Raw genomic sequence first — 13,770 nt, 5'->3', positions numbered from 1 at the left:
CAAAGGAAATGTGGTGACTGACATCATCTGTCTCTCTATCTGCATGGGATACGATGTTATCCCCCTCACAACGGGGCTTTTCTCTGGGAGCTCCGGTTTCCTCCCGTGCATATTAACACTCACCGTTAAGAGGGTGAAAACATCGTGTGATGTCCGTGCTTGCAGATTGCAGAGCGCAGTGTGATGCGGTTTGCATAAGTGAAGCTGCTATACAAACACTCAATATTGCGATGGACAAGGCAGTTGGTGGAAGGATGCGTCCGTGTGTGGCCGATGTGAGCGATACGCGGCTGCGTAGCTGCACGGGGGGCTTGTGTAGGATGTGAATCAGGAAGAGCACACGCGCGTGTGGCCATACGCGTGGCCACCTTCCTTTCTGCAGTGGTGATGACAGCGCACTTGCAATGGGTTATTATTTACGGTTGAGTGGACCTAGGCGTGGATTAGCACAGTTTCAGATATCACTCAACACCAATGTTGGTGCAAATCTTTACAATGGAACCCATGTTCATCGAAGTGAAATTGCTCACTCCACAATCCTACGGCAAAGAGCCAACCCATCCATTGGATAACAAATGCTGACTTTCCACAGGGCGGTGCTAATTTGTATGATCACAGAGAGGAATTATGACGATGTGAAGTGTGTCCCGAGTCAACCCACAACTGGCATTTGAACTTGTGACCCTCCGGTTGTCCATCACGTGCTCACGGTTGTCAAGTGCAAGGACGTGCGGGCAAGATTGTCTGTAACAACGTTCGCCAAAATGTTTTTCTCGCGAGCAAATTCAGTGAGCGGTGACCTGCGCCGCCGTTAGGACAGGAACCTCAATATGTAACCAAATTGTGATGTCACAGTGCTGTGACCCCGACCTGTAACCCTCACGTATAAAACACAACCTTCAACAAGCAAACACGCGTACACGTGTACAGTCATAGGCGTGGCTGTGCTGGATTGGGTGTCTGTGAGCAGCACTCCATTCACTGAGCCAGTGCTCGCCGATGGCTCGAGTCCCGTTATAGACAACCCAGATCCACACTCTTTGGTTCTTTCGGTAAAGTCACGTAGGTAGAAAAAAAAAATCACGACGTTTCGGGCGCAATACAAGCACCCGAAACGTCGGGTAAAATAAACAAAAATCACCAAAAGGACTAAAACTATAAATTTTTAAAATTATCCGGTTAAGGCCCATTCAGCTATACAGCGCTTTTTCAGAAGCGACCTGGTAACAAATGACAGCTCAACGAAGTGGCTGACGATGTGGACATTTCTAGCAGCCAAGTACTCAAAACGCAATGTTGATTCCAAATGTGGAGGGAAAAACCGGAGGAACCCCGAGAAAAACACCACACGGGGAGAGGCACGCAAACACGCAGGGGTCAGGGTTAGGGTCGGACCCACGACCTCCTGCATACCAGCCGAGAACGAAGATGACACGAGGGTACACAACAGGGAACACAACAGGGAACACAACAGGGAACACAGCAGGGTACACAGCAGGGCACACAACAGGACACACAGCAGGGCACACAACAGGGTACACAGCAGGGAACACAACAGGACACACAGCAGGGAACACAACAGGACACACAGCAGGGTACACAACAGGGAAACACAACAGGGCACACAACAGGGCACACAGCAGGGCACACAACAGGGAACACAACAGGTGTTTGTTACCTTGATGCTCATCTCAGTCACAAAAACGGCCGTGAAGATGTAGTTGGAAATGGTCATGAACAGCCGTTCCTAAGGAAAAGAAACCATTATGACGACTTAAGAAAACAACACAATTGAATTCATGTTTCTGGAGTTTAAAACCGACCCGTTGTTTCTTGAGTTAATTTGAGCGCTGCTTCACGGTGACAGAATGTCACTTGGATTAAACTGTAGTTGCCATTATTTTTTACATTTTATTAAATTGTAAATATCAAACTGTAACTATATTCGGTAATTTGTCACTGAGTGTTCATTAAATATGTTACGTATTTTGATTTAAAGCTTTCGTGACTGCAGGGATTCATAGTCTTGGTTCTTTCGGTAAAGTCACGTAGAAGAGAAATAATCAAATAATAAAAATAATAAACAATAAAATTCTCACGACGTTTCGACTGCAACACAAGCAATCATCATGAGGTGTGAAATCCACAGCAAGAACATTTTCTTGCTTGTGTTGCAGTCGAAACGTCGTGAGAATTTTATTGTTGAATATTTTTATTATTTTATTATTTCCCTTCTACGTGACTTTACCGAAAGAACCAATAATATGTTACGTAATTCATTACATGTACGTGCAATTCAACTTTAGTGATTGTGCATAAATGTATTAAGCACTTGCAGTATGCCAGACATTAGCTGCAACCGTAGAGGTGTTACCATATTTATTGTAATAGGTAAAACACTTTAACCAAAGGTGTTGCGACAATTATAATAAGTTATTGCAGAAAATCCCTACATCAAATATTTCCACTGATATCATGACGAAAGTACGATAGATTGAACGAAACATTTCACAAGTCCGCTGTTCCAGTTGAGAGTCAAATAGTGGTACAGAGTTGATCAATGCACAACAATCGATCACAAAAATGTCCCATTCACACGATGCAAGGTTGGTTTTGGAGAGGGCACAATCTGACCTTGAGCATGGGCAACAACACGGAATGGGGGCGAATGGTCAGTTGTGATTGGTCGGTTGTGATTACTTCAGAGACACAGGTGGTAGAATGACAATATTACAAATATCTTTAAAAACGTCATCATGCTAATTCTGATACTACTGATCTATTGAAAGACGTTTGATGTTTGTCCAGGGTTAAAAATAAAGACTGGGAACTCGGCTGAGCCCCACTTTGCACACGGATGCCTTCCCGAGTAAATGACCACCAACGCTCTTCTGCCAGAACCGACACACTCAGCTCGGACGAGGACCTCCGATAAAATCTACAGACACGCTACGGACATAACTAACGTCGCCTAAAAAAAACCCAGCAACGTACTGTATTTAATCTGTATAGCTGCAGAATGGAAAATGAAATGGCAAAGAAAAAACAAAAACCTTCTCTTGAATAATATTAACACCGACAAAGCACACATTCATGGCACCCCTATACTGGTTAATCTTCCTATTTGTGATGTGAAGGTTCCATGAATCAGAAAAAAAAAGTAAAATTCAAAGATCGCAAGCTGTGCAGATTTACAGGGTTGATGTAAGTTCCAGTCAATTCATTTGTTTATTAAATTGGCCTGTATGTAGTTACGATTATTTTGGTAATTTCATGGAAAGATAATGGACGCGTTGGCTGCTGTGAATTGTTTACGGGCATGAGTGAAATGGGTTTTGTGTTGACGCAGCTGGAGCCACATTCGTCTCGAGTGAATGGAAAATTCCTTCATCCTTTCAGTCCTCATTTATCGCTCTTTGCCCAAGTCGCTATACTTTTTCAGGATCTAATCGCGTCTCAGAAGCCAAGCAAAGTTCAGCCTGCTTCGTACTTGGATGGGTGACCACCGGGGCTTGCCGCGAGGCGGCTATGGGATGGCAGTGCTGAGTTTTCTTGGTTCTTTCGGTAAAGTCACATAGAAGGGAAATAATAAAATAATAAAAATAAAACATAATAAAATAATTCTCACGACGTTTCGGCCTGAATGAAGCTGTCTTTCCGACAGACCTGTTCTTCACCTGAGGACGGCTGCTTGCGTTGTGGCCGAAACGTCGTGAGAATTATTTTATTATGTTTTATTTTAATTATTTTATTATTTCCCTTCTACGTGACTTTACCGAAAGAACCAAGAAGATGAATCCCTGCAGTCACGAAAGCTTTAAATTGAAATTTAGTGCTGAGTTTCTCACCCTAGTTTCCCCTCCACGTGAAGTCAAACACTTACAATGGCAATGGCCCAACATGCCAAAGGAGCCAGACCCGAATGAAACAATTCCGAGATTCAGTAAAGCTTTGCTGGGCAAATAATTGGCAATTATTATTCATTTATTCAGATTATCCAGTGCTCCCTAATAGTCCTTGTCCCTTCAGGTTAGAGGTACATGTAAAACAAACTTATTTTTTTTTACGTAGAGGGAGACAGACATTTGAAGGAGACGTTGCACAGTTGGCTACGTACGGTGCGAAATAAGTTCAACATACATACGTACAAAAGTGTCTGCTTATTCATTTTGTTGCTTATAATCTCCACAATGCCGTTCGCGATTGCCCTATAAATGTAAATCGCCGAAGATCCCTCCGACATCACACAGCACGCCCCCCGTGCCCCCCCCAGGAGTTGCAATGTGGAAACGTCTCGCATGGGGTGTTCACCAATGGGTCAAACGCAGAGAGCTCACGTGATGCCCACTGCAACAGCTGCGGCAGCCTAAGGGTGCTGTGAGCAATTCGTCATAAAGTGCTTTGTTGTGGTGATGGTGGTGATGGGAGCCCAAGAGCTCATTATGTTTTGGGTAACAATATTGTAAAGTGTTTGAACCTCTGGGCACATCCAGAAGGCGTAATGGTAGGACCGAGTAATTTGGTTCGGACAAATGGGAACACTCCACCTATTAGGTGCTCGCTAACAGGACAATTGTCCCAATAGTCTACGAGAATAAGCAGGTGGTCAGTCTGTGGCCTTTGTCTGTGTAACAATGGAACTTCTCTTGTCTCTGTTTTTTGTTTGTGGGTGTAATTGACAGAAGCTATTATGTGTGCCTATTTGCGAAAATAATGTATATCAAGTATGACATGTATTGTGGATAAGAGGATGACCTGGCAACATGATTTAATTTACTCACTGGTAAATGCACACTGTCGGTATTCTTCCAGATTGATTAGGAGCTGCAGAGAATTTGAGTCGTAGATTATAGGCGTTTCATTGTATGTAAGTGTATGACATTTAAATGAGACTTCAACTCAGGCTATATGCCCCCTCCAGGGTAGGCAAAATTGACCCTACCACAAATTCAACGATAGCTGTCATGTGGATACACTAGACCCCGTCATAGGAATGTGGACTGAGCCGCTGGCGAATAGCCCTCGGCCCCACGCAACGCTTGAGAGCAGCCCACGCACTTCGAATGTACGGCAGGTAATGCCGCGTCCGTCCTCCATCGGAGACAGCACGCGGCACGTGCACGGGACAGATGCGCGCTCCACAGTGTGAAAGCGCGACTTTGCTCGGCGACGATGTAAATTTAACGGAGAACAATAACGCTCTCCAGTAGGGCACCCGCATAACCATCTTGTCACAATTTCATTCCGTGCCAGTAATGATGGGACTCTCACTCCCTCTCCGTCATGCATATTTCAAAAGGTGGGCTCGCACAGAAGGGGGAAACATTTCCAAGCGGCCATAAATAAATGATGCCCGCCATCCTTTCATGCGTGATCTGTGCAGGGGTTTGAAGGCACAGGCCTTACTCCCGCTCGTTGTGCTCCTATTTGCCACCTGCGACGCCTCCTTTGTTTATTTGTACGGTCTTACTTCCAACGCTGTTAATTTTAATGGTGGTGGAATTGGCGTTTTGTGTGCGTCGTCGTGTGTGCAAAGTGATTAACATGATTGAATTGTTGTCATCGTTACTTACGGGGTGTGTATTAACATTGGCTGACCTAATGGGAAGGGGGGGGGTGCAGATACTGGCACCCTGCCTTAGTAATGTGGACATTCCACAAATGGCTCAAAGATGCCAACTGAGATAAGTGCAATATCATTTGAACTTGGGCAGGAAGACAATTTTGCAATGCTGCTGATGATGGTGGTGATAATGATGCTGCTATAATTATTAAAATATTGCTGCTGATCATGATCGTGATTAGCGATGGTGGTGACATCTTCCTTCAACTTACAGGGCTGTCCGCTCCAATGTCTGGCCTCTCAAGGGCGATGGTGATGCAGTTGAGGAAGATGAAGAGAAGCACCACGTGGTCAAACACCTTGTGTGCGATGATCTTGCGACACTGCATTCTGACCCTGCCAGCAGCGGGGGGAACAGTCACGAACACAAACTCAGCGGAAAAGATAACAGTGCAGCCCCGCGATCGCTTGCTCAATGCCACTGCTGCCGGAAGGGGGCCTCAACTACAGGAAGCTCTAGAGACTCCCCTCGAGAAGATATTGGCCTACTCTTCCACGCTGGCCAGAGGTCTTGGAAGAGGTGGGAGTACTGATAAATGATTCCATCGCGTGCGACTTGCCCGTCAACTTACTGTGGTTGTTTACCATTTATACCGCTGCGTGGATAGAGACGCATGGATCTAAGAAACGTGCCCCATCGTTACAGCTGCCGTGACAGAAGATCGAACCGGCGACCTCTGGATTGCATGTCCTGTGTGCGAACCATTGCTCTGTGGCAGCATCCATTGGACTCTTGTCTGGTGTCAGACAAAGGAAGTGGTTTATGTCCACGATGAACTCTCTACCTTGAACTGACGAGTCGTACTCACTTGTTGTGCGGAGCAAACAGGTAGAGTGACCATTCTTTTCGGGATTCGCAAAACTTGGGCTTGTAAGGTTCCAGTCGCCGTCGGAGCCTGAAGCAGTGGCTCTGAAAGACAGTTCGCGCACGCGGAAGAAGCCAATACGTGTTTCTTCCATTTGATCGATCGATTGATTATATTTGTTTACGCGGGTAAGACACATTCAGCCGTAAGCTGTTTTACAAAAATGATCCGCGGCTGACCTTGGCTAAAAGTGAACGATATATCTCTGTTAAATGTTCGTAGGTTATATTCACAAATAAAATAAAGGCAATAATGTCAAAGTGCTAACCCGCTCAAACGATTATTGCCCAGTACGCATCTCCCATGACGATATGCAGGGGAAGAGGATTGGTGGATCCTACACTCTCCCATTATACACGTACATAACATACCTTTATCCGTTTTAAGAAGTGCGGATAACAGATACATTTATGCCACAATTTCGAGTTCACGTGTTTAAAGTTACTTTCGTAAAGGGCAACACGGAGAACGCCGTACTTCTGGAACACGACTTACAGATCAATTATGGTTGGGCCAAACACATGGATCATTTTGGTGGAACCGGGTCCCCATAAAAAAATGAGCACGTATTGGCCAATGGGTTTTCTCTGTACAGCCAAAATAAAACGTAAACCCATCATCAGCCATGATCTATTGACTGCTTGAAGAAGGCCTCACCAGGCATTCAACATCTGTCATGATCTCGTGATGCAATGATCCACCCAGCTCCATCTCCGTGGTGTAAGTGCTCTCCCGGGCACGTTCCCCTCCTTTGGCAGCTATTCCATCGTTAGTCTCGACCACGTGGCATCGTCCATTTTAGTGTGCCGTGTCCTGTCCCAAGCCCAGCCAACATTCTCGCGGGTCGAAACGACGTAACTCGCACATGCTGTCTGATCGACGTGTTTCTCTTCGTGTCTCTCAGCGCAATTGTAAGCGCGTATAAATAAGTAAAAAGAAGGCGGACAACGGGTGTTTAGACGGCATTCGGAAATTGAAGTCAATAATGGAAAGTAGCAAACCAATGTGCCTGAAGAAGATTTGTTTCAATCAGTGCATGTTTACCTGCTGCGGCGTGTGGGTCAGAAACACGAACATTGACAAAGAAAACGGAACAAAGTTTGAAAGAATTGCGCGGAAAAGTGCGCGGAATAGGACGATTAGCTGCTGATTCCAGCGGACTCGTCGTGCTTAGGTGGTTGTTAAAATGAAGGGTCTGCAGATTGCAGGAAGATGCAGAAATTCAGCGAAGATGCGGGTAACAAGAGCAGGGCATCGGGGAGTGGAGAAGAAGCATTTTTCACTGTGCACAGCAGGCCTGCAAGTGAATGTGAATAATTACAATTCCCATGACTCAAATACCCATTGCCCCTCATGCAAATACAGCCCTCCTGCCATCGCAATGTGAAATTTACACCACCGGCTCAGGACCGCCAATGTAAATAAGCTCCACCCCATGATTGTTTGGGTAGTGAGACAGTTTAATCTTTGACTTTATATGTTATATAAAGGGCTACAAAGTATCGTGGGTATTTATTATTTGCCATAATGTAACAACCACCCATATATAAACCCCCCCATAGGCTCTCGTGGGACTGTCAGCAGAGAAGAGCATCGTGGCATGTGTTCACGTGAGCAGGGAAACGCTTTGATTGTTTGACTCGGCTCTGAACGCCGTCGTAAATGTCACAGTTCACCGTCCACGCCGGCGTTCTGATGAGCTCATTCAATTCGGGATCACGATTTTAATCCAGAACTGTTTTTTCTGTCTTTGGAATGTACGTGCCGTATGTTCAGTTTTTTTTTACCCACCGAATATTCTGGTGATGCCGCTGCGTTGGCAGCGATTCAAACGCACAATTAACAATAACACTGCCATAAAAAAAATATATCTCATCAGTGACATTTTGGGCATTGGCCCTTCCGCATAGCAGAATGGCGGGTAGAGGCGACTGCAGCTACAAACCCCTAAATCATGGACCACGTGACTTCGCACTGCCCCAAATGTATACGTGAACCCAGCTGGTGGGTGGCCGGATTCATCTGCATTTCGCCAAGTTGGACGAAGCAATCGAACGGCTAAATTGCGTTGACTTGAATCTCTACAAGGTCGCTCTTCATAGGTCAACCATCGGAAAGATATGTGTGGACGTGCTTGTTAAACACCCGGCATGGGTACTGAGCAAGCGTGTCGCACAATGCCGTGCGGCGTGGACCGGCCCTCACATCGTAAATCTCTTCGGCGTCGTCGCTGAACTTGCGTGACAATCTCGGCGTCTCCCTGCCGGGCAGCGGGCTGCTCCCGTGCGACACGAACTGCTGCTGCTGCTGATGCTGCTGCTGCTGGTGGTGTTGGTGGTGTCGCTGAGCCAAGCGAGCGCCCCTCGGCAGGGAGGGCGAGCGGGAGAGCGGCGACAGCGGGGAGAGCGGCGAGCCGTTGCAGCGCATGGCGGGCGTCTGGAGCAGCTCGGGGAGGTCGCAGGAGGCGGCGCGGCGGGCGATGAGGAGGCCCCGGGGGGAGAGGCCCTCCTCCGTGCCCGCCGAGCACACGCTGCCCCGCGGGCTGACGCTCCGCAGGCTCCACTGGGGGAGAAAGGGGCGCAACGGAGAAGGGGTTGGTGGATTACACAAAAGTGATAAACTTTTTTTTTTATTGCGAGACTCCCAGCTGGGGTTGCCACCTGTCCTCGATTTTGTACCAGGATCGTGATCTTGTTGAAGTGTGCCGTTCACTCCAAATGACAAGATGCTATTTTCCACCCTCCCTTCTCCTCCTCCCAGGATTTTAAAGCAAATGTGAGGGGCGCGTCTTATCATCCAGTAAGCAGTTGTGCCACCAAATCTCCATGACTTTAACTGTCACCAGGCACAAGTTTGGGGTGCATCAAATTTTTCCAGACCATCTTTTCTCAAGCGGAGAATCTGGTCACTGTGTCGTATTGGGAAATCTGTACATTTTCCAAGGACGTTAAAAACCCTGGTTACAACTTGACCCCACCACACACAACTGTGGTGGACCCATTTACATGGCTGCGTTGACAGAGGCAACTGCTACCCTGTGAGATCAAACGTGAACCGGCCACGTTTGTATTGCACGTCCATTGTGCAGTATGTATATTGGTGTGGGGAAGGACAACAAACTAAACAAATAAATCACTCCTAAAGAAATTCGTGCATAGCTCCAGCGGCTTCCTAATATCAGAAGGAACAACGTTCCAGACGGCCGCAGAAGCGCATCTGAAAGTGCGCGATGCAGCGACCGTCTTTTATCGATGGCCAGCCAAAAGGCACTGTGAGGATGACCGGAATTCACGTGATGCTTTATACTCCTTGACGAGAGGACAAACCATTGCACTGTGGCAGCATTCCATGGACTTAAAGAGCATAAGAGGGAATCGGGGGTGTGGAGCGCCCATTAGCAGTGGCCCTAGATAGCTCCTCTAGAGATATTCCTGCCTCCTCTAGAGGTATTCATGCCTCCTCTGCTGCTCCAGCAGAGGAGGTACGATGAAGCTACAGATTCTGCTGCCGCTGTTGGTGGTGGTGGTGTCGCTGAGCCAAGCGACGTCTTCCAATACACCTCGGAAGGCGTCTCTCGGAAGGTTCGAGGTCACCTGCGCGAGGCTGTCCCTCCGCACGGCCGACGAGAGCGACGCCTTGTCGTCATGGCGCACGGGCAGCAGCGCGTGCCCGCCGGGCCGCGGCAGGAACCCGTCGAGGCCCACGCTGGCCCAGCTGGAGCGACGGCTGCTGCACACGCTGCCACGGCCGCCCCACGGGGAGCTGCGCCCGCTGGGCTGCGCGCGCGCAACGCACGGGTGCGGTGGGGGCCGTGAGCGCCCGTGGCGAGAGGAGAATTGGAAAAAGGCGGAGAGCCAAACGCGAACCGCGGAGACCGAACAGGTTCCAGTCCCACCGTGAACTCTCTCAATCACGCCAGTCGATCAGTCCCGTTCCGAGCACCAGCCCTGCCTTTCACCCTAAGGCAAGAAACTGATGATAAGTTAGCCCTACCGAGTACACCCAAAGACACTGGCCAACCAGACCCGAACCCTACCTACCCCTTAAATCTAACCACACTCGCCAAGCATACTTATAAACCTCATACTCATGAACACACTAGTGCCCAGACCCGAGCCGTACACCTATCCATAACCACACTGGCCAACCAGACCCGAACCCTACCTACCCCTTAAATCTAACCACACTCGCCAAGCATACTTATAAACCTCATACTCATGAACACACTAGTGCCCAGACCCGAGCCCTACACCTATCCATAACCACACTGGCCAACCGGACCCGAACACGAACCCTCGCTGCACAAGTTCACGAGACCATAGTCCTATCCCTTGTCCCTAACTACACTCTGCGACTAGACTCTAGCCAGAGGCGTAGATTCCACATTCCTACGGCAGGGGCCAGTCCCTACACAGGATGACCATGTTGAGTAATGTCTCGTCAAAAGCCAGTGCTTCCCTGCTGTAATGAGCATATCATCGTCTTGCCTCCATTAGGAGGCAGTAGTGAATATTCCACATTCCTATGACAGTCGCAGTCTATCCAAAGCGGAAAATTAAGAGCAACTGGTAATAATGACCGGGTCTTCAACTGTCCACAGTAAACCAATAGTGATGTCTCACAAAGTGCTACTAACTTTATCAACCCTAGACAGATGATGATGATGGGTTGAGTCTACCGATGACTGGGATGTGAAGTCGCAACCTTTTGGTTGTGTGTCGAATGTACTAACCACGACGTTCGCCCATACAGGACAAATAGGCCGCCCACGATCGTACGACACATATGGGCAAAACAGGTAAATCTACTTGAAACTAATTCAAAATAAAATATTACAATCTGCCATTGTGTTTGCCGTGTATAAAAGCTAAAGTGTGCAATTATATCAACTGTGGCTATAAACACACTTGGTCAGTGTGTTGAATATTAGCACCCAAAGACATTTAATCTTTGTTAATGCTCATGCTATTATTCAGTGAGCCTTGTTCATTTTTTATTCATTAAATTCACATTTGTTACGAGTCGAGACTGCGATGGGGGGGTATATTTAGCCTTGAGAAAATCAATTGCGCATCTTTGTCTTTCCATTTTAACCTCGTGCCCATCGATGACTTGAACTTGAAAGATTGTGAATGCAAAATTACAGCGTCTGCGACATGTGTGCGCGTGTGTCTGTGTGTGGGGAGCGGTAGTGCAGCGGTCAGCAACACTGCACTTTGAACTCAGCGAGTTCGATTTCCGCTCACGCCCAACCCAACTTGACTGGTCCTCCCTAGGTCGACTCAAATGAATACCTGGCACGGTGTGTAAACACCGCCACTGGGGAGACAAAGGCGGTCGGGCGTGATTGCTCATCAGCCGACACCTCGTGTACCGTACCGGCCTTCACAGGTGCTCACTAACAGCACTCGCCACAACAGTCTGTTAAAGGCTACACGTCGGATCTTTGTGTATGTTTTCGTGTGGGGAGCGGTGGCATGGAGGTTAGAATGCTGCGCGACGAAGCAGGCGACTTAATTTAGATTCCTGGACACGGCTAACACCAGAGGCTAATATCTCAACAGGTGCTGGGCCTCGTCTAGGTTAGCTCAGCCTTAAATTAGCCATTGGTGCTATGTATCTCTTCTGTCACCGCACTAATTTCCCTCTTTTGTCTACTCCTTCAATCTCACTACATCTCCAAATGTCGTTTTTACCTTTTCCGTCATCTCACCAGAATAGTTTTTTTGTCTTCGGGCCCCAACAGCTTTAGCACCTTCGCTGTGTGTCTGTGTGTGCGTGAATGTACCGTAGATGTAGTCCGCGTGTAGTCGTTGCGTGCGTGCGCATCTCTCACCGGGGAGGGGACCCCGGGGCAGGGCCCCAGGGAGGAGCTGCTTCCTCTCCGTGAGTCGGGAGACGGGGAGCGAGGAGACCCCCATGGGGTGGGGGCCGTGTGGGTGATGAGCGGTGGCATTGACATGCACTTTCCTTCCAGGAGTCCATTGGGTGTCAGCACTGCACACGTGCACAAAGGCAAAGACAGATATCCACCCGCCCCCCCGGGATAGCATTAACAGACTATTGGGGCAAGTGACAAACAGAGAAATATACACACACAGACATATAGCCACTTTATTTCCGTTTTTATTATTTTATTCTTATTATTTTTTCTGTCTTCGTGACTTTACCGAAGGAAACATAGAATAGCCATACAGACTAATGGGGTCACATTAGCTTTGCTCTTCGTTGGCTATACACAAATCATCATCACCACCGTTGGGGCAAGATAATATTAGCGGTAGAATAATGGCATCGTGGTTATGAACACAGTGAGCTGAGTTCCATTCCAGGGTATGGCTAACATCAGTCGCGCGTGATTTCTAAACAAGTCATTGTCACTCGAGCCTCACCACCCCATCCACCTCTTTTCCAATCCACCCTCTACAGTTTGGTGAAGTATGGTCCAAAAAAAAACTCCCATAAGCATCACAGCATGGGTCGGCCTTCATCCAGCACCTCCGATTAGCACGGTTGGGCTCTGTACAGTACGAAAAAAGTTCAACACACGCACAGCAGCGGATTACGAAAGGGAAGCCAATTGTTATCGTCAGACGATGCAAACGAAAGCACAAGTAAAACATTGTCGCCAGAACAATATCTGAGCATCTTTCGTAATTCTGTTGTCAGTAATGAATATTAAAATACATTTCAATTAAATTAATAACGGTAAATGTCATTCTTCGGTCAAAAGTCTGTGCAGGATGGATTTTGAATTACTCATCAAAGTGGGTAAAACAAAACACGGGATGGACTTCGAAGCGGCGGCAATATTAATGGATCATATCAGGTGAAGAGTGGCGTTTCTGAAGTTAATGATCATAGGCTAAATGCTGACCACTTGAATAACCAAGCTCTTCATAATTTGCAGGCTATTGATAATCATCCACTGCTGGGTGAAAGGCCTCCTCCGAGTGGTGTTGGCAATGCTGGATGTTTAACCATACTTCACCGCGTGAGTAAGAGGGTTGGAGGGTGTGGGGGGTTCGTTGGGACGGGTTCAGATATGACTCACCATCTATGTTAGACGTGACCGGGCGTCAAACTCGGGTTGGTGGTTCACAACACGGCATGTTAACCTCTGTGCTACCCCCCCCCTCGCCTTTTCATAGAGTCTATACCAGGCCTCCTAAAACTGTAGATTCGCTATAAATAGCGCCACATATCTACAAACTAAGCCTGGCGGTGTCTACAAACTAAGCTAGTCTGTATAGTTTGTAGATATGCACAGTTTTAGGAGGC

At 47.6% G+C, this 13,770-nt stretch overlaps 1 protein-coding gene across 1 annotated transcript in view; it reads right to left on the bottom strand.

The window, feature by feature from the left end:
- LOC144721291 (voltage-dependent T-type calcium channel subunit alpha-1H-like) overlaps nt 1-13,770 on the bottom strand; it is a 270,667-nt gene that overhangs the window by 27,081 nt on the left and 229,816 nt on the right. Inside the window, exons 15-20 of the mRNA XM_078598797.1 lie at nt 12,326-12,486; nt 10,083-10,265; nt 8,695-9,051; nt 6,433-6,533; nt 5,836-5,959; nt 1,679-1,747 (exon numbers count right to left, since the gene is read on the bottom strand). Coding sequence (XP_078454923.1) covers nt 1,679-1,747; nt 5,836-5,959; nt 6,433-6,533; nt 8,695-9,051; nt 10,083-10,265; nt 12,326-12,486 — 995 coding nt within the window. The remainder of the gene's footprint in view (nt 1-1,678; nt 1,748-5,835; nt 5,960-6,432; nt 6,534-8,694; nt 9,052-10,082; nt 10,266-12,325; nt 12,487-13,770) is intronic.

This window comes from Lampetra planeri, chromosome 1 (genome assembly GCF_965212315.1).
Source record: "Lampetra planeri chromosome 1, kcLamPlan1.2.h2, whole genome shotgun sequence".
Taxonomy (NCBI): Eukaryota; Metazoa; Chordata; class Hyperoartia; order Petromyzontiformes; family Petromyzontidae; genus Lampetra; species Lampetra planeri.
The sequence above is the reverse complement of the archived record's forward strand: the minus strand, read 5'-3'. Positions and strand labels throughout refer to the sequence as shown.